A 20,766-nucleotide genomic window follows, 5' to 3' on the forward strand; every position below is an offset into this window, starting at 1 on the left:
GCCTGATAGGGGGGAGCTCCCCAACCCCCTGATCGCCCTGCGGCTCTGTGTGTGACAGGGTGCGGCGCCCCAACCCTCCCCTCCCCCCCATAGGCCCTGTTCTGTGTGTGACAGGGTAGAGCCATAACCTCCCCATTGGCCCTGCCCTGAGTGTGAGAGTGGCAGTGCCCCAACCCCCTGATCGGCCCTGCTCTGTGGGTGATAGAGGGCGGCGCCCCAACCCCGCCTCCCCCCCCCCCCCACGGGCATTGCTCTGTGTGTGATGGGGTAGAGCCATAACCTCCCCATCGGCCCTGCCCTGAGTGTGACAGTGGCGGCGCCCCAACCCCCTGATCCGCCCTGCTCTGTGTGTGACAGGGGGCGGTGCCCCAACTCCCCTATCGGCCCTGCTCTGTGAGTGACAGGGGGGAGCTCCTCAACACCCTGATGGGCCCTGTTCTGTGCATGACAGGGGGGAGCTCCCCAACCCCCTGATCAGCCCTGCTCTGTGCATGACAGGGTAAGGAGCCCCAACCCCCCTGATGGGCCCTGCTCTGTGAGTGACAGGGGCAGCGCCCCAACCCCCCTGATGGGCCCTGCTCTGTGTGTGACAGGGGGTGGCGCCACAACCTCCCCATCGGCCCTACCCTGAGCATGACTGAGGGTGGCATCGCAACCTCCCAATCGGCCCTGCTCTGAGCCCGACCAGGGGCTGCACCTAGGGATTGGGCCTGCCCTCTGCCACCCAGGAACAGGCCTAAGTCAGCAGGGCGTTATCTTCCGAGGGGTCCCAGACTGCGAGAGGGCACAGGCCAGGCTGAGGGACCCCCCCCTCCCCCCACCAGTGCACAAATTTTTGTGCACCAGGCCTCTAGTCTATAATGAAAGTGTAATATGCTAATTAGACCAGACAGCTGAACGACCTTCCGGAGGAAGCCCGGGCTGCGAGGGCCGAGGCCCTTGCACTAATTTCATGCACCGGGCCTCTACTACGTTAATAAAACCTCTGAAGACAGCGTAGGGCAGCAGGGCCCCTGGACACTTTTCTGAAGACCAACCTGCCCTCTCCCTCCAGGGTCACTGCTGCTTTACACACACACACACACACACACACACAGCAAAGCGGGCACAACCCAAGGGCAGGAAGAGTCCCGCAAGTGCTCCTGACACCCTGTCCCGAGGGTACAAAGAGGAACCGCGCAGGTGCCCGTCCTCCTGGCGCGCCACCAGGCTCTGGATCAGGCCGGGCCGCCCGGGCGGCGGTGGAGGGCGGGTCCCTGCGAGGGAGTTTCCGCGCGAGCCCCGGGGTGGGGCCTCCGGGGGCTCCCGCACTGCAGCGTCGCGGATGCGGTCACGGGCCCCTGTCAGAGCAGCTGCGGCCGCCCTAGCGCCCCGCCCCCCCGCGCCCGCAGCCCCGCCCACGGCGGCTGCGCCGCGAGGCCTGCCGGTCTCCGCGTGATCGACGTCACAGCCTCCGCGAAGCGTGCGCCGCCATCATAAGTCCTGGCGGCCGCGCCGGGCCGCCCCTCTCGTCCTCCCCGCGGGCCACGTAGCGGGTTGGGGTGGTGCTGTCCCCGCTCCGCTGGCCGGTGAGCCGTGGGCCTGCGACAGCCGGACGAGCAGATCGGGGCCTCGGCGTCCGGGCGCCAGCCGACCGGCGGCCCCGGTGACGGCGCGCGGGGCGGTGCCCAGGGCCGCGCCCCGCCCCCCGCAGGCCGGCGCCGTAGCCGTGGCCGTTCCCGTCTCCAGTATGGCCGCCCGCCTCGCCTGACCCGCCGCTTCTGCGCCTCGCCTCCTCGCGGGCGATGTGGAGGCCGCGGCCGTGACTGACACGCTCGCTCCCACGCACCCACGGGCCCAGACCCACGCCCGGAGCCGAGGCCCTGGGCCCGGAGCCGCTCTCGTCCCCGGCGCCGCCGCCCGAGCCCGGAACACGGCGCCCGCGCCGCCGCCGCCGCCGCCTCGCCGAGAAGGGCCGCGCCGGACTCGGAGCGCGGCGGCCCCCGGCCGGCAGGGATGGGGAAGCGGGCCGCAGGAGCCGCCGCCGCCCCCACGGCCGCCGGGGCCGGTCTGGAGCCCGCGGCCGGCCGCGGCAGGGGCCCGCGGAGCGCGGCCGCCGGCCTCCTGGGAGCGCTGCACCTGGTGATGACCCTCGTCGTGGCCGCGGCGCGGGCCGAGAAGGAAGGTGGGTGTCGCCGGCTCGCGTCCCCGGCCCCGCGCTGTCACCGCGCCCTCGCGGAGGCCGCTGTCGGGCCGCCACCGGGAGGCCGGGCCGCGGCGTGGGGCTCTGTGTGGCCGAGGGTGCCGGGTCGAGCCCGGTCCCGAGCGGCCCGTTGCGGTCCGGAGATCTGCTCGTGGCGCTGGCCGCTCCGCGCGGCTCGGGTCCGCGATTCCTTCCCTGGTCCTGCCCGGCCGCTGTCACTGCCATGTCAGAACTTCCTGACCCCTCCGACGTGCTGGCCGCTGGGCCCGCGGGGGGCGGGGGGGGGGGGTCATATTTTTAGACTTGATTGCTGTTGGTAGGCAAATTTCAGGACACTTTTTCCCTTGGTCGCGGTTTTAATAACGGCATGCAAACTGTTCACTGTAAAATATAGTAGTGACGGTAGCGAGACGGGTGGGAAGTCTTGGAAGCACAGCCCACAGCCTTTTCCTTTGACTTTGTTCGAACGTTGCTAGGGTGGGAGTCTTGTTTCTGCACCTTCCCCTGCAGTGTCTGTCGCTTTGCAGGCTGGACGGTCGGACCCTTCGCTAACAGTCCTCCCTCCACAATGCAATTCTGTTTAGCGCTCCAGGAAGCCGTGGAGAGGCTGTTTACATTTTTTATTTTAAGATACGCGATTGGGTGGCATTTTCTTCAACATGAAAGTTTCTAGTTTGCAAACCTTCATGATTTGCAACCCAGGGCTGGCCCCCGTTTTTAAAAACTCTCGTGAGTACTGTATGACTAGAAACCGGCACTTTCCCAGGGTTAAACGTTGCTTTGTCACCTAGAAGGCCACATCTGTCATTTGTCGATACTGTCTGTTTTTGAGCCTGGGGAACTGAGTCACAGAGTCTTCCTGGGGAAATTACTGAAAGTGAATGGTTTGTAAAAAGCGAAGCAAAACTTGCTAGCTTGGCTTTTGTTTCACACTGAACTGCCATGGCAAGAAAACTTCATGTTCCACGTTACGTCCGACCAAAGTGACTTGCTTTTTACTGTTACCGAAAGCACCAGCAAATGCAAACCAAATTAATGTTAAAGTGCAAATGTGCTTCGGTTTACTGTTTCTTTATTTTTGTTCAAAACATTACATTTCTTCACTTCACACTCTAAGCAGCCTTAGTCTGGGTTAACGTAGGTGGAAAGTATTCAAAGACTTGGCATCTATAGGAAGGATTAATGGGCAGATGCAAGTTTATTTCCAGAATAAAATATTGATGCTTTAAGACCAGTCAGGCCTGGAGTGGTGTAGTTCATCACTGGTTACCGAACTGTCGTGAGTTGATTGTTATTGTGTGTCCATGGTGCCCAGCACAGCCTGGCATGTAGTTGGTGTCCAGTAAACCTAAAATAGTACAATAATGTAATGGGCTTCTCTCCTCGAGTTTAAAGTTGTCCTTGGCAGGCATGCGTCCTTGCTTTTCTATACCTTTGCTTACCTTGCACAGTGCCAGGCACACAGTAGGCATTTAACATTTGTTTGAGTGTGTGACTTTCTTCATGGGCCATTAGCACAGGGAAATAAAAGAATGATTGAATCGAGTAAAACATTAAGTTTGTATTATCCTACTGCTTATTTTTCCAAGAGCCATATTATACATTAATTCTTTGTGTGTAGATAAGGAAACAAATCCCTTGTTTGAGAAATATCAGCCTAAATTATATTTGCTAATTTCCCATTTGTATAGTTTATAAGTTTTAGTGCACCTCTCTGATCCCCATAAATGTAAGGGCCAGGTGAGGAGAATGCCTGCCAGGATGTAAAGTATGAAAAGAAGTCATTGAATCAGCCAATGGTCCTGGCAGAGTCAGACATCTTGTGGCCATGTGGTGTCTGTGTGAACAATTACATGTACAAGTGAGCTGTTTAATATCTTGATGGTAATTACACTTACATAGCACATAGGCCTCTGCCCATCATGAATGGGTCTGGCTCTTACCAAATATTCCTGAATGTAGTTCCAAAAATGGCTTTTACTTTCAACCTTCCTGCTGATCAAATTCTAGTATTGTTTCCTTTTGAGTAGGAGAAATGAGATTGATTTTCTCACACGATTGTGATACTGCGAGTTTGACATCTGACAGGGCACAAACACAGCATTTGCCCCAAAAGGATGCTGTTGATTTTTTTCAGCAAGTCTGGGCAGATTTCTGAAGGTAACAGTTCTCTTTGTCCACTCACAGACACCCTAGGGATTTTTGTGCTCATTTTAGTAATGTCAACTAGTTTTCTTTTTCAAAGTTAAGATTTACCTGTAATTGTAATGATGGTCCTCTGTGTATTTTGTAAGTTTGTATAGTTTTTCTCCATTGCAGTAGAATTTCACCAAAAAACCTTAAAAGCAAAATAAAATTCCATTGTCTCCTGAAGAAAACTAGCAGAAATAGCTAGATTACCTAATGCAGATTTTCATACTTGGATTAGATGTTGTTAATTTTCTAAAGTCAGTGAGCCATTCCTTGTCTTACCATCCTATATGTCTTAACATAACTATATCTTAACATCGTCTTTACTGACCTATGAGGCTGTAGTATAACTAGTCCAGAGAAAAGGGACTTTGAGAATGTTTTAGTTGTGCTCTACAGTTTATAAGGACATTGTAAAAGTTGCCAGATGTAGAAGTTACTATAATTACTACAAATAACTCGTTTTTTCTGGATATGTCAAGATTTTTCTTGATGCTAAGATCTAGCTATTGAGAATCGTGAAAGCAGGTGTGTGGGTGTGTGTGTATAGTGAAAATATATTAAAAATATATGTGTGCATATACTAAATGTATAATTTTAGTAGTATTTTGGTTTACCAATCAGCCCATTATGACCAGCAAATGGAAGCTTTTTTTAAAAAAGCATCATGTTGGGGACATGTGGGAGGCGGCTGACCAGTGGTTCTCTCTCATCATGGTTGTTTCTGTCTCTCCCTTCCTCTCTGAAATCAATAAAAAAATATATATATATACATATATATATATTTAAAAGCGTCATGTCATGTAATATATACTCTTGTGCGTTTTTTTTCTGGCATAGTAAAGAACTCTATTTCTGATACAGAAGCCACCAGTGCATGCTAGTCTTGTAACTCCTGCCAGAGTTTGGCCTGCTTGTTTTATGGTAAAAATTGTTGTTCCACTGTCTTCTGGCCTCAATACTCTTTATAAAAAATTTTATTTTTCAATTAAAGTTGACACTCAGTGTTATTTTATATTTACTTCAGGTGTTCATAACAGTGGTTAGACAATCATACAGTTTACAAAGTGATCCCCCTATATTTCAGGTACCCACTTGACACCATGCTTAGTTATTACAATATTATTTACTATATCCCTTATGCTGTAGTTAATATCCTGTGACTATTTTGTACTTCTGAAATGGGTTTATGGAAGGCATGGTTGTCTTTTTATTTATTTTATTCTTTTTTTTTTTTAATATATTTTTTTAATATATATTTTATTGATTTTTTACAGAGAGGAAGGGAGAGAGATAGAGAGTTAGAAACATCGATGAGAGAGAAACATCGATCAGCTGCCTCCTGCACACCTCCTACTGGAGATGTGCCTGCAACCAAGGTACATGCCCTTGACCGGAATCGAACCTGGGACCTTTCAGTCCGCAGGCCGACGCTCTATCCACTGAGCCAAACCGGTTTCGGCTATTTATTTTATTCTTAAAATTGACTTAGAGAAAGAGAGAGAAAAAAAATACAAATACACAAAAAAACATTGATGTGTGAGAGAGAAACATTGATTGGTGGCCTCCTTTACAAACCCCGACCAGGGATTGAACTGCAACCTGGGAATTGAACATGCCACATTTCAAAAAATATATTTTTATTGATTTTTAAAGAGAGAGGAAGGGAGAGAGAGAGAGAGAGAGAGAGAGAGAGAGAGAGAGAGAGAGAGAAGAGCGAAGAGCAAGACATCAATCGGCTGCCTCCTGCAAGCCCTCTACCAGGGATTCAGCCCACAACCCAGGCATGTGCACTGACTGGGAATGGAACCAGCAACATTTCAGTGCAGTAGATGACGCCCAACAGAGCCATCTTTTAACTTATAAATAAAACAGTCATTTTATGTCTAGTAAATATAAATTTGGATAAAATTCCAGAAATATGACTGTTTTAGTAGATGATAATTTGTATTTCAATTTTGTTTTAAAAAAGCATAAGAACAAAGTGTTTAGGAATAAAGGCCAAAAGGAGTTAAAAACCTAATTTGATTAGGTAATTTGTTTTAGGAAGTAGAATTGATTAGGAGTGGTATTTACTTTTTTAAAAAACTCTATTGTTGAGAGTATTACAGATGTCCCCCATTCACCTTCATTACCCCCCCTCCCCCATCCAATTCCCATCCAGTCCCAGGCCTTCACCACCCTATTGTCTGAGTCCATAGGTAATGCCATGCATATAAGATCTTTGCTGAATCTCTTCCTGCCCCCTCGCCCCCCTTTCCTCTGAGATTCATCAGTCTGTTCCATATTTCATGCCTCTGATTCTATTTTATTCATCAGTGTATTTTTTTCATTAGTTTTTTTTCTTTTATTTTGATTTTAGATTCAATTGTTGATAGAAATGTATTTATTGCCACTTTATTGTTCATGTTTTTTATCTTGTTCTTTTTCCTCTTCTACAAGAATACCCTTCAACATTCCATCTAATACTGGTTTGGTGGTGATGAACTCCTATAGTTTTTTCTTGTCTGTGAAGCTCTTTATCTGACCTTCAATTCTAAATGATAACTTTGCTGGGTAGAGTAATCTTGGTTGTAGGCCCTTGCTGTTCATCACTTTGAATATTTCTTGCCACTCCCTTCTTATAGATAGGTATGGGGCATGCTGACATCAGCTACTGCTTGTTTAAGAGATTTTAGGGAAGACTGAAGCTTGGAACAGGACAGACCATTCATACGGAAAAGCTGCTGCAAACACCTTGGGTGGGGCTGCAAATTGCAAAGGGCAGGTTCTCAGGGAATCACCAGGGCAGAGCAAAAAGTGTGAGCCAAGCTTATGGAAACTCAGATATGGCTTCCTGTCAGCTCTGCGATGGGAGAGGTCCTAGGACAGGAACAATGACCCCCACATCCCCAAATCTAGGAGAAAGCCACCCCCAAATTCCTGCTCCAATGCCAGACAATCCAGTTCGGCCTTGAATGTCCCAGGTTCCTTTCCAGCCACCACCCCCAGCATTGGAGTCCAGAGGGATTGAGCCTGAGTAAGTCTGTGCACTGGCCTTTAAAAGGAACTCCCTGGGTCTCCAGCAGCCTCTGTCACTCAGCCACAATCCCCGCTTGTTTTTACAGCCCCTAGTGGTTGGGACTTCTCTTCCCAGCACTGGGACTCTGCTCAGAGGTCTGGTGTGGGTCTGGGACCCCTTGCTTCTCATGGGAGGCCTTTGTAGCCACATCTCTCTCTTCCGATTAAAAAAACACCACACTTGGGTGTCTGACCAGTCTGTTCTGCGCCTCCACCCCTCCTTGGCTTCTGGCCCCCCAGCCCCAACCAGTTTCAATGTGCTTTCTTTACTTCTCTAGTTGTAGGACTTCCATTCAGCCAGATTTCAGGTGGTTCTGAATGATGGTAGTTCTGTATTTTAGTAATTTTGATGTGGTTGTGAGAGGTGGCGAGTACCTGCGTTTACCTACACTGCCATCTTGGTTCTTCAAAACGTACTTACTTTCTTCTAATCAATTTATTACTTTATATAAATGTAAAAGTATTTTAAAAAGTGACTTTCGCCGAAACCGGTTTCGCTCAGTGGATAGAGCGTCGGCCTGTGGACTGAAAGGTCCCAGGTTCGATTCCGGTCAAGGGCATGTACCTGGGTTGCGGGCATATCCCCAGTAGGAGATGTGCAGGAGGCAGCTGATCGATGTTTCTCTCTCATCGATGTTTCTAACTCTCTCTCTCTCTCCCTTCCTCTCTGTAAAAAATCAATAAAATATATTTTTAAAAAAAAGTGACTTTCTTAACAGAGGTGTTTTAATCCTTTGTATAGGGGTAAAGTGGCTACTCTACTCTAGGGCCTAGTAAGTAGAATTAATATTGTTTAAAGCTGTTCGCTGCTACCAGGAGCCTTGGAATCCTGTAGTTGGAAAGTGTCCTCTCTTCCTCTTGTTAATGACTGTTTCCTCCTCTTTACAGTCCTTGCAGGACTCAGAGACACCTGCCAAAAAGATCACCTTTGGGGAGGTAGATATAAAGCCCTCTAATTTGTTATCATCTAGAGTAGTAATAAGCCACACTACTCTTGGGGAAAATTAAATTATTGCTGGTGCTTGATATTTTAGAAATTCTCCTCCACCTGCATGTGGTTTGAGCTTTCTGATTGTCTTTGCGAGACTGCCACGAGGCCTGCTGTCTATGGCTGCATTTTCTCTTGCTATCTGTTGTAGCAGCGTCAGGCATTGTTGATAGCTGCTTCTTGGAACTTTCTGCCTTGGTTTCTGTGACTTTGTACTTCTTGGTTATCTTCCTGCTCTAGTTGTCTGTCCCTGTCCTCTAGCTGCCCTGAGGGTGTCTTCCTTCATGTGCATGTCTAGGCGCCAACACATTGCACATGTCCAGAGCAGAATTATCTTGAGCCACCTCCAGTTTCCCGGTTTTTATTAATGCCATGATTATTCTGTCTGCCACATCGATCTCATTTTTGACTCCTTCCCAGGCAGCACCAATGCCTGTTAATTCTCCTGGTGAGCTTTCAGCTCCCCCTGCCTGGAGCACTGCAGTGGGCTCTCACCTCCCACCTTTCTCCATTTCTCTTCAGTCCTGCAATCCCCTCTCTCTGAATTTGCATCATCTTTGTTACTCATCTGTCATTCATTTCTAACTTAATTATGTACTGCCTTATTTAGCTACTTAAATTATTTTATGAGTGTCATTCTTTGCCCAGATTGGAATTTCTGTGGGGCAGAACCTCTGTTAGCATCTACAGTTTATGCACAGCAGGCCTTCAGTTTTAGTGGAGGTTTACCTAGAACAGGGGTGGGCAAACTTTTTGACTCGAGGGCCACAATGGGTTCTTAAACTGGACCAGAGGGCCGGAACAAAAGCATGGATGGAGTGTTTGTGTGAACTAATATAAATTCAAAGTAAACATCATTACATAAAAGGGTACGGTCTTTTTTTTCAATAGTTTTATTCATTTCAAATGGGCCGGATCTGGCCCGCGGGCCGTAGTTTGCCCACGGCTGACCTAGAATGACCTTCTCCCCTTCTCGAATCGGAGACCTCGATTGAGGGTCAAGAGTACATGTAAAATTCTGAACTTAAGATGTAGATGTTAGGAATTCTGCCATAATTGGACATAAGGTGACACCACTTTTTCTTCCCTAAATGAGTAGTAAACACCACCTAAATCATTACTTTGTAACTTTTGGATTTTAAAATTTCAGATTCTCATAAAACTCCAATTTATAGATCATGAATCAGGCACAAAGAAATGAAGTAATACAGGCACACCTCAGAAATATTGCAGTTGGGTTCCAGACGACCACAATGAAGCGAGATTTTTTTTGCTGGTAGAGGGTCTTGCCTTCATTTATAAAACACGAAAACATCCGTGGATAAAATGTATTCCCAAGGCAACAGATCTGGTAGGTAGTTGAGCCAGGATTCCATTCCAGGCCATCTGGTCATAAACTAAGCTATCTAATCCTGAATGAGTACTTAAGGTAGTAGTAGATTTTGTTGTGTTATACTCCAGCTGGAGAGAGCAGACCTGCCAGTTTTTGGCAAAACCAGTGTATGCTGTGAACATTCATATTACTTCCTATCAACTTCTTAGCCATTATGATGATCACAGGCCATTCTGGGCCATGCACATTCTTAAAAGGAAACCAAGGGACCCCATGAACAGATAAACCAGGGAACACACTTGATATTGATGATTTAGGTACCATTGCTTAGGTTAGATTAGGCTATATTGCATTCTGTGAATACTTCTTAATTCTAGGTTGATGTGGCAAGTTTGTCTAGAAATGTAGAATATTCTCAGAAACTTGCCATGGATTGAAAGGAATTGGAGATACTTCTGAAAGCCGGCATTGACATTAGCTTCTCAAAATCTCTGATGGACTTCCATGAGAGGCCCAGGAGCTCTAGAAATTCATTTTCTGTTGCTTTGTTCTTAATGAAGGCATTTTTGGATTAAGTCAGTGATTTTCAACCAGTGTGCTGCGACATTGGTATGCTGCAAGAATTTTTAAAACATGCAATACTGACTATGTACTCAGGGGCACTGACTTCTTTTCTTTTAGATGGTCAGAGTAAAAAAAAAAAAAAATGAGGACAATAACCATCCCATGTGAATGAATCAAATTTATACTTATATTTTTGTCAGAGCAATAAAAAATATATTTTTTGGTGTGCTGAAGAATTTTAGTAATTAGTTTATGTGTGATGAGATGAAAAAAATTGAAAAGTGCTGAAGTAGTAATTAGTTTCATCTGTAGTAGTACATGAGTTTTTCTTTCATTCCTGTGTGAGTGCTTTAGAAAGATTTTTAGAAAGCCGTAACTCTTTGATTTATATTGTATATATCACTTAGGCCAAAGGTCTGAAAAATGCCTAAGGTCTAAGAGGATCTTTTACATGGTCTGTCATGATATAGGGTCAAATCTGCTATATTTATTTGGTTATTTCCATATAATTTTAAAAACACTTGACATAAAACTTACCATTTTAACAGTTTTTAATTGTACAGTTTCATAGTGTTAAGTACTCAGATGGCTGTGGAACAGGTCCCGAGAACTTTTTTATTTTGCATAACTTAAACTCTGTACCCATTAAACAGTAACTCCCCATTTCTCTTTCCCTCACCTAGCCCCTGGAAACTTCCATTCTGCTTTTTGTTTTTATGAATTTGGCTAATTTAGATTCCCATATAAATGGAATCATGCTTATCTGAATTGGTGACTTGGGCTCATCTCAAGTATTGCTTTTTTTTTTTTTAATGTTTTTTCTTGATTTCAAAGAGAGGAAGGGAGAGGGAGAGATAGAAACGTCAATGATGAGAGAGAATAATTGATCGGCTACCTCCTGCACATCCCCTACTGGGGATCAAGCCCCCTACCAGACCATGTGCCCTGACTGGGAATCAAACCATGAACTCCTGGTTCATGGGTAACCGCTAACCCCCACACCAGGCCAGCTGAAGTATTGCTTCTTGATTTGCAAATGGGGCATGAACTAGTGGTTAGCAATACCAAGAAGTAACTTCTGTTTTCAGAGCCAGTGCAGCTGTAGCTATATTTCCCATGTAGGGGAGTTATGTTGTATTTAGAGGTTTACCTGACTTATTAGGGGCTTTTCTTGGGTTATGGCTGGAGGAGAAAATGGATTACTGAGAATTCTGCTGAAGAGAGAAAGTGTAAGAAGAAAGAAGCAGTTTAGATTTAATTTTATTGGAATCGTACAGATTCTTGTAAATAGAAAATATTTTCTGAATATTGTCAGTCCCTTTTCAATTGCTTCTGGAGGTTAAGGACTGGGTCATGTTCTTCCTGTCCCTACCATTTTAAGAGGTTCAGCACATTGAATTCTGTCTTGGTAGGAGCAGCAGTGAACCATAAGCAATTAAAGATGAACCAGAATAATAAAGTATTTCTGAAATGATAATATTTATCTAAGTTTGATGTTTTTACCATTTCAGGAATACATTATGTATGCAGTTACGGCCTATTGGTAACACCTGTAATTACTTGATCGTGGTGGCCAATGTTTATCAAGTACTGTCTTTGTATTGATTGAACACTGTTCTAATTGCTTTGCATTATATCTCATTTAATCCTCACATTAGCCCTGTGTGAGCCACAATTCTCCTTCCCTCACTCCGCAGATCAGCTTGTTCTTGGCTGTAATTCCTCTGTGGCTGTCAGTACTGCTGGGGGGTGCTTGTTTATGATAGTATAATACTCAATTTTAATCTCTAGTAAAATGAGATACTATAATATATAACAAATATTTTATTCCCTGTGAACCCTGAAAGGCTGAAGAAAATTTTTGAAGAAAATTTTAAATTACTATTTGCTTTTTACTTAGCATTGCATTAAAATGTTACAAATTTGGAACTTGTTGACATCCTTATACAACTTTCTATTTATTTTCCTTACACACACACACACACACACACACACACAGTTGAACTGTATGAAATTGGCCGTTTTTGTAGAAATAAAATGATTGAATGACAACTGAGTGTATATATAGTATTGCATTGCATTGCATTGCCTAGATCTTGAGAACCAAGTTAAGTAAGAGTGGTTCAAAAGTGAACTATCCTTATCTTTTTCTGATCTTTATAGGGTAAAACCTTAAGTGTTTCATTGTGATGTATGATTGTTGGATGTAGTTGGTTGAAATTAAACATTCTTGGTAATAGGAAATTTCTTGTATATTTGTTTTAGTTTTAAGAGTTACTAGGATAGATATGACATTTATCAGATGAAATATCTTATACTCTTTTAAGTTATGATTTAGGCTGTTTGGATTACAGCAGCAGTTATCTTAAGTCAGCACCACTGAACTCTTTTGGTGAATTAATCCATTTCTCTATCCCATCTATCAAACTTGCCCATTGATTCACTGGACAGGGGCTGCTAGCTGCTAACAGACCACTCTCTCACACTTTGACACATTTCCTCCCTGTAGTTGATGTGTTTATATTTTTATATTGTGGGGGGGGGTGTTTTTTTTAACCCAAAACTCTTTTTAAAGTTTTAAAAAATATACTTTAGACATTGTCAAAAGCTATTAAAAGTTTTAACAACAACAAAAAAGTAGTTTTAAGAATAAATTTAAAAACAAGGAATGTTCAGAACTGAGGAAAACTTTAAAACATTCTTGAAGGCAGAGAAGATTTGAACAGTGAAAAGACATTTCTTGTACATGGATAGGAGAATTCAACATTATAAAGATGTCAGTTCTAAGTTAACGTTAACACAATGTAATTTAAAAATACCAACAAAACTCTTTATAGAGTTAGAAAAGTTGATGTTAAAGTTCACATGGAAAAAACATGTAGGAATGTTGGGGAAAGGCTGAAAAAGAAAAGTTATGAGGGGTGAGCAGCACAAGCAACTTGTTAAAACATACTCCTAAGCCATTATATAATTGAAAAAGTAAGGTATTGGTGTGTAAATAGATAAGTGGAATAGAATAGAAATTCCATAAATAAGCCTAAGTACATGTGGCTTACGCTAATCATTTGCTTTCCTTCTGGGAGTCTGGAATGTGCTGGACAGAGGGTGCGTATGGGATCAGCCCCCAATTTAAATCCTTAGACTCAATACTAGTTTCCTATTGCTGCTGTAACAAATTACTACAACTTCAGTGGCTTAAAACAGCACAAATTTATTCTCTTATAGTTCCGAAGGCAGAATTCTAAAATCGAAGTGTTGGCAGATCTGTGTTCCAGAGACTTCAGGGGAGGATTTGCATTCTTGCTTTTGTGGGCTGTGAGGACTGCTGCATTTCTTGCCCCATGGCCCCTTCTTCGCCTCACTCCACTGTCTTGCTTTAGTTCAACTACTTCTCTCATTTGTCACATTCTGTCCCTCTCATCACCTGCCTCCTTATAAAGACCACTGTGATTGATTATATGTTTTGTATATCATGATTTTTGTTTAAACTTCAATGATTTTTTAAAAGAGATTTATATTGTGTGTGTGTGTGTGTGTGTATTATTAACACGTAGTTACCGTTTCTGGAGATATTCATTCTTTTTTATATCCATAGTTCTTTTGCTTGGAGGATTTCCTTTAATGTTTCTTGTAGTGTGTATCTTCCAAGAATGAATTATTTTAGCTTTTATATGTCTTAAATTGTCTTTATTTTGCCTTTGGTTTTTAAAATGTATTTTTGCTGGGTATAGAATTACAGTTTGATATTCCTTAAATGTTTTAAATTTCTTTTAGTACTTTCTAGATGTTATTTTCACTGTTTTCTCCCTTGCATTGTTTCTCATGAAAAATTTGATGTCATCTTTATCTTTGTTCCTTTGTATGTCATGTATCTTTTTTCTCTTGATGCTTTTAAGATTTTCTGTTTTTCACTTGTTTTGAGCAATTTGATGACTCTTTATATTTTTTTTCATGTTTCTTGTACTTAGGGTTTATTGAATTTCTTGGATCTATGGATCTATAGTTTTCATTAAGTTTGGGAAATTTTCAACTATTATTTCTTTAAATATTTTTCCAGTTCTCTGTCCAACTACAGTTTGGAGACTCCAATTATCCATGTATTAGGTATTAAAATTGCTGTCACAACTCACTGTACTATTTAGTTTTTGCATTAAAAAATGTTTTTACTGATTTCAGAGAGAGGAAGGAAAAGAGAGAGAGAGAGAGATAGAAACATCAATGATGAGAAAGAATTATTGTTGGCTGCCTACTGGGGATCAAGCCTGCAACCCACTCATGTGCCCTGACCAGGAATCAAACCGTGACCTCCTGATTTATAGGTTGATCCTCAACCACTGAGTCACACTGATCGGGCTGCATTTTGGTTTTATTGCTTTGCCTTCAAGTTTCTTAATCTTTTCTTTTTCGATTTCTAATCTACCATTAATCCTATTCGGGGTATTTTTCATGTCTAGAAGTATGATTTCAGTCTCTTTTATTTCTTTCATTTCTCAGTTAACTTTTTGAACATATGGAACATAGTTATACCTTTTTATTGTCATGTCAGCTAATTTTTACACCTGTGCCAGTTCTAGGTTGGTTTCAATGGATTCTCCTCATATTTTCTTACCTTTTAGTATGTTTGGTAGTCTTTAATTAGATGCCAGACATTATGAATTTTATTTTGTTAGGTGCTGTATTTTTGTATTCCAAAAATATTGTTGAGCTTTGTTCTAAGATACTGTTAAGTTTGACCTTTTTTGGGTTTTGCTTTTAAGATTTGTTAGGTGGGTATAGAGCAGTGCTCAGTCTAGGACTAATTATTAACCACAGCTGCGGTAAGACCTTCTGAATACTCTATCCAAAATCCCAATGATACTCTGAAGACCTACACTTTTAAAAAATGTGTTATAGTTTGTCTATCATACATAATATATGGAGGTAATTTATTTTTATTTCAGATACAATTCTGATGTTAATTTTTATTGATTATGTCACAAAATTGTGATTTGAGAATTTTCAGCTCATTATTACCTGGCCATCTATAGAAACTTCTCAAGTTGCTACAAATGTAATTTTAGGCAGGTGTCAATCTACCTTATTTTTCAGTATTTTTTTTTCTTTTTAAAAAAATATATTTTATTGATTTTTTACAGAGAAACAGAGAGAGGGATAAAGAGTTAGAAACATCGATGAGAGAGAAACATCAGTCAGCTGCCTCCTGCACACCCCCTATTGGGGATATGCCCACAACCAAGGCACTTGCCCCTGACCAGAATCAAACCTGGGATCCTTCAGTCAGCAGGCCGACGCTCTATCTACTTAGTCAAACTGGGCCAGTATGGTTTTTTTCTTAAAATCATATAATAGTATCTTCCCCTCTCTCACTTATCACAGTTACCCTCTTTTGTGCTTTGTCACTTTTTATCAGGCAGAGCAGCTGGTCACTCCTTGTGTGTCCTTTCCTGTCAGGCCTTCAGCAGTGTCAGCTCCCACATGCCAATAATTTCAGTGCTCTTTGACAAGTGTCAGTGTTGTAGACCTGTGATTTTCTTCCTGTCCTTTACCCACAATTCTTTGGGAAGGGTTGTATGTACTTAATATTGATAGGAAAAGTTTTATACAACAGTTCTGAGTGATTATCACTTTCTCTTCTGTTATATTTAACTCCCATCTTCCTCATATGTCTAAATAAGTATTCATGGAATTCTGAATACAGAATTTGTTTAATACAGTATTTCTTCACACTAGTTCAGCTAAAAGTCAATGAATGAAAGGAATGATAATACAGAATGATAATGCAGATTTTAATCGCCCCCCCCCCCAACCACACAGACACTCACATTAAACACAAAACAAAGCAGGTTTTGCATGTGTAAGCATAGTTGAAGGTCAGTAGGGTCAGTTTTGAGCAGGTTGTCAAAGCCAGTGACATTTGTTTATGAATCCTCCTGCTTTGCTGCCACTGGCACACATCCCTGGGTGAAAGTGCATTAGATGTGCCCAGCATGGGAGACCAGTAAGAAGTTGGCCAAAGCACTCAGCACTTTGTCCCTGTTGCAGGAAGAAGTCTGGGGTTGTCACCCTTCTCTGGCCACAGTTCTGGGACCTGGTCCCTGATTGGCTGAGCACCTGTTTTTCCACCTGGCTGGTCTCTGCCTGGGGTCTGGTGCCTGGTAAATAGATAAGGTCAAGGCTTTGCAGATGGATGACTTTTCTTCACATATTAGTTTATCATTTACTAGCTCTGTGTGTCCTTGGGACAAATTAATTAATTGTGGACTTCTCTAGCTATAAAATGGGCATACATGTGCTTAATAGAGTTGTTTGACATTTTACATGTGTACTCAAATGTTAGTTTTTGATATCTTTAGAGAAGACTTTCTACCACTAATTTTTTTCCTTTCTCTGAGCTATTTTCTTTTTTTTTCTCATTCCAACATTGAAAGAGATTTCATTTCTTAATATTCTGCCACATGAATTCAGGTTCAGTCTAACTAAATAATGTCCTAATATTATTTATATCCTATCTATTTTTTTTTATTGTTTAAGTATTACAAATAGCAGCACATATGTCTCCTTTTTCCCCCATTGACCTCCCCCCACGCTCCCCCACCTTCCAGCACATGCCCTCACCCTCCTAGTGTCTGTGTCCATTGGTTATGCTTATATGCATGCATACAAGTCCTTTGGTTGATCTAATGCCACCACTCCCCCCTCTTACTCTCCCCTGCCTTCCTGCTGAAGTTTGACAGTCTGTTTGATGCTTCTTTGTCTCTGTATGTTGTTCTCTTTGTCTCTGTATTTTGTTCATCCGTTTATGATCATTTTATTCCACAAGTAAGTGACATCATGTGATATTTATCTTTCTCTGACTGGTTTATATCGCTTAGCATAATGCTTTCTAGATCCATCCATGCTGTTGCAAATGGTAAGAATTCCTTCTTTTTTACAGCAGCATAGTATTCCATTGTGTAGATGTGCCGGGGTCCAACCCCAGCGGGTCCAGGGGTCCCCAAAGGTGTGGATGGAGTCGGCGAAGAAGGAATGACACAGAGACAGCGTTCAGTTGATCAGCAGCCTAGCCAGGATCTCTAGCCAGGATCTCCAGCCAAGTTCTGGTCTGGATCTCCAGGGAAGTTCTGGTTCAGGATCTCCAGCCAAGTTGTGAGTCCATGTTCTCTTGCTAGGTTCTCCAGGTTCTCCAGCCAGGTCCTGTCACCAAGTTCCCTCGCTAGGTTCTCCAGCCAGGTTCTGTCCAGGTTCTCCAGCCAGGTTCAGTTACCAGGTTCTCTAGTCAGGTTCTCTTGCCAATTTCTGTAGTCAGGTTCAGTCCAGGATCTTTTGCCATGTTTTCTCGCTAGGTTCTGTCTCTAGGTTCTGAGGCCAGTTTCTGTCCAGGATCTTTTGCCATGTTCTCTCCAGCGAAGTTCTTCTGTCTCTAGAGAACGTTCTGTGTAGGTTCTGTGCGTAGGTTCTATCTCTCTTGGTTCTGTATTCTAAGTTCTGTCTTCTAAGTTCTGTGTTCTAAGTTCTGTGTTCTAAGTTCTGTGTTCTTACATCTGTATTTATACCAGTTGATTCCAATCCTATCAATCTCTATTCCAAAGGTTAGGGCGTTTCTTATCTCCATTCCAGGGAGTAAAGATTATGTAGCTTAAGCATGATTGTTCATAGTTAAAGTGATTAATTACCCGCCTGGCACTTAGTTAAGAGGTTTTATTCCCTCCCTAACTTCAGGGGAAAATCCCTACCTGGGGAAACAACCTTTCTCAGAGACCTTGGTTAAAACACATAGTGCCAAGAAGGTGAGCAAACATATTAAGAACAGTATGCCATATATGCCAGGTCCCTTGAAACAGCAAGCATGGACCGGCTCCCGGCATAGATGTACCACAGTTTTCTAATCTACTCATCTGCTGATGGGCACTTAGGCTGTTTCCAAATCTTAGCTACTGTAATTTGTGCTGCTATGAACATAGGGGTGCTTAGATCCTTTCTGATTGGTGTTTCTGGTTTCTTGGGATATATTCCTAGAAGTGGGATCACTGGGTCAAATGGGAGTTCCATTTTTAGTTTTTTGAGGAAACTGCTTACTGTTCTCCACAGTGGCTGCACTGATCCGCATTCCCATCAGCAGTGAACGAGGGTTCTTTTTTCTTCTCATCCAGCACTTGTCGTTTGTTGATTTGTTGATGGTAGCCATTCTGACAGGTGTGAGATGGTACCTCATTGTTGTTTTGATTTGCATCTCTCAGATGATTAGTGACTTTGAGCATGTTTTCATATGTCTCTTGGCCTTCTGTATGTCCTCTTTTGAAAAGTGTCTGTTTAGGTCCTTTGCTTATATTTTTTATTGGGTTGTTTATCTTCCTTTTGTTAAGTTGCATGAGTTCCCTGTAAATGTTGGAGATTAAACCCTTATGGGAGATAACATTGATGGTTTCTTTTGCTGTGCAGAAACTTTTTACTTTGATGTAGTCTCATTTGTTTATTTTCTCCTTCGTTTCCATTGCCCTAGGGCTGTATCAGTAAAGATATTGCTATTCTGCAGCCTATGGCTTCTTCTAAGATTTTTATGGTTTCCTGTCTTACGTTTGAATTCTTTATCCATTTTGAGTTTGTTTTTGTGGATGGTGTAAGTTGGTGGTCTAGTTTCATTCTTTTGCATGTATCTGACCAATCTTCCCAACACCATTTATTGAAGAGACTGTCTTGACTCCATTGTATGCTCTTGCCTCCTTTGTCAAGTATTAAATGAGTATAATGGCTTGGGTCGATTTCTGGGTTCTCTGTTTTGTTCCACTGGTCTATATGTCTCTGAGCTATTTTCTTTGGCTGTGTCTCTACTTACATCTTCCCACCCTTTTCTCCCAGGGAGAAAAAGTGCCTGGAGCTTTTTGTCTGTTGGATCAGTCCTTAATACCCTAATGCTTCCTACTAAGCAGTTGCTTGGGGGCAAGGACAGCCTAAGGACACACCCAAAGAGGTAGTCATTCCTTTAACATGTTATGTATTTTATTTGAATAATGAATACAAATACTGCATTTTATTTCATGCTGATTCAGTAGAAAACCAATATTTCCTAGGTGGATCCTCCTGGAAGATGTCTCAGGTTTTCTACTTTTAGTTCACAGCACACAATCCTGGAACTATTTTTTACTGCCTTCAGCAGCCTTATTCAAGTCATTTTCAGTCAGCACAGAGGGTACAATGGAAAGATGCCAGTCTTTGTTTGCAGAGGGGTCCCTGCACTGCTCAGCGTTAGAGAAGTTGTGAAAGACTATGAGGAAAAATTCAAGAACTGGTTGATTTTGCATTACTTATGGAACACCAGGTAGTCCAGTATAGTCCATGATCCCCTTTGGAAGTGAAAGCTCAGGAGAAAGTGTGAGGCTTTGATTTCATGGTTCAGTTTCTGTAGATTCCTACTGCATCAGTTTTATTTTTTATTTTATTTGAGCAGGTTGTCTACAGTGATGATGTTACTGAACAGGGGCCTGGCCCTAAGTGGGTCTTCCTAGGGCAGTGATGGCGAACCTATGACATGCGTGTCCGAGGTGACACGTGCACTCATTTTTTTGGTTGATTTTTCTTTGTTAAATGGCATTTAAATATATAAAATAAAAATCAAAAATATAAGTCTTTGTTTTACTATGGTTGCAGATATCAAAAAATTTCTATATGTGACATGGCATCAGAATTAAGTTAGGGTTTTTCAAAATGCTGACACGCTGAGCTCAAAAGGTTCGCTATCACTGTCCTAGGGCCAGGTCATGTGTGTTGATTCTTGATTTTGTGCAGGAAAGATTTCACAACACGAGTCCAGGTGTTCATGAGGGTATGTTTATTAAACTTGGGGACAGTGAAACAGGGAAGGGCTTAACATAGAAGAAGCAACATGAGAGACCTAGGCTGGGCTGCTTTACTTCTCTAGAAATGTCATAGGAAATGAGTCAAGGTGACTGCTTTAGCTCACTGGGAAATCAGAACAAAGGGGGCCTTAGGGACAGGTTCAGTGGATTAGCCTGGAAGGAGCTGCTGTTGCCCATTGCTTCCCTGGTTGCAAGTCTCATGGGGTCCCTTAGATTTTAGGATATGAGTTCCAGTGGGTGAAGGGATAGGTATATGTGTGTTTCTAGAGGGAGAGCACTGCAGGGTCCTTTATCTTGAGGCTTTTATTTCTCTTTTGCAGGCAGGAATCTTAGGTGAGGTTTCAGGGGGAGGGTTTCAGCAAATTATTCATTAGTTTTCCAGGTGTGCCCTTTCAGGGTCATGGTCACCACTGATTGATTGGTCAGCGCCTGGGCGGGGGGTCCTTAGTCATTGCATCTGGTTCTGGCATCACCTGGTTTTACTGTTTTTCTGGAGCTGAAATACAGGTGAGGCCTAGATGTTATCTCTAGGGAGGCAACCTTCTATATCAGACTGTAAATTGCTGGGGCATTTTGTTCAACTACTCATCTTAGT

The 20,766-nt window shown here is 43.0% G+C and overlaps 1 protein-coding gene across 6 annotated transcripts in view; it reads left to right on the forward strand.

The window, feature by feature from the left end:
* The first annotated feature begins 1,541 nt into the window (after positions 1-1,541).
* TMEM131 (transmembrane protein 131) overlaps positions 1,542-20,766 on the forward strand; it is a 203,408-nt gene continuing 184,183 nt past the window's right edge. For 2 of the 6 annotated variants that reach the window (XM_036302285.1, XM_036302288.1), the window contains exon 1: positions 1,543-2,164. In XM_036302285.1, the coding sequence (XP_036158178.1) occupies positions 1,996-2,164 (169 nt within the window). In that variant the 5' untranslated portion in view covers positions 1,543-1,995. Of the gene's footprint in view, positions 2,165-20,766 lie in introns of all 6 variants that reach the window. The other 4 variants (XM_036302284.1, XM_036302286.1, XM_036302291.1 and 1 more) reach the window with 3 other exon arrangements.

This window comes from Myotis myotis, unplaced genomic scaffold (assembly GCF_014108235.1).
Source record: "Myotis myotis isolate mMyoMyo1 unplaced genomic scaffold, mMyoMyo1.p scaffold_m19_p_30, whole genome shotgun sequence".
Classification (NCBI taxonomy): Eukaryota; Metazoa; Chordata; class Mammalia; order Chiroptera; family Vespertilionidae; genus Myotis; species Myotis myotis.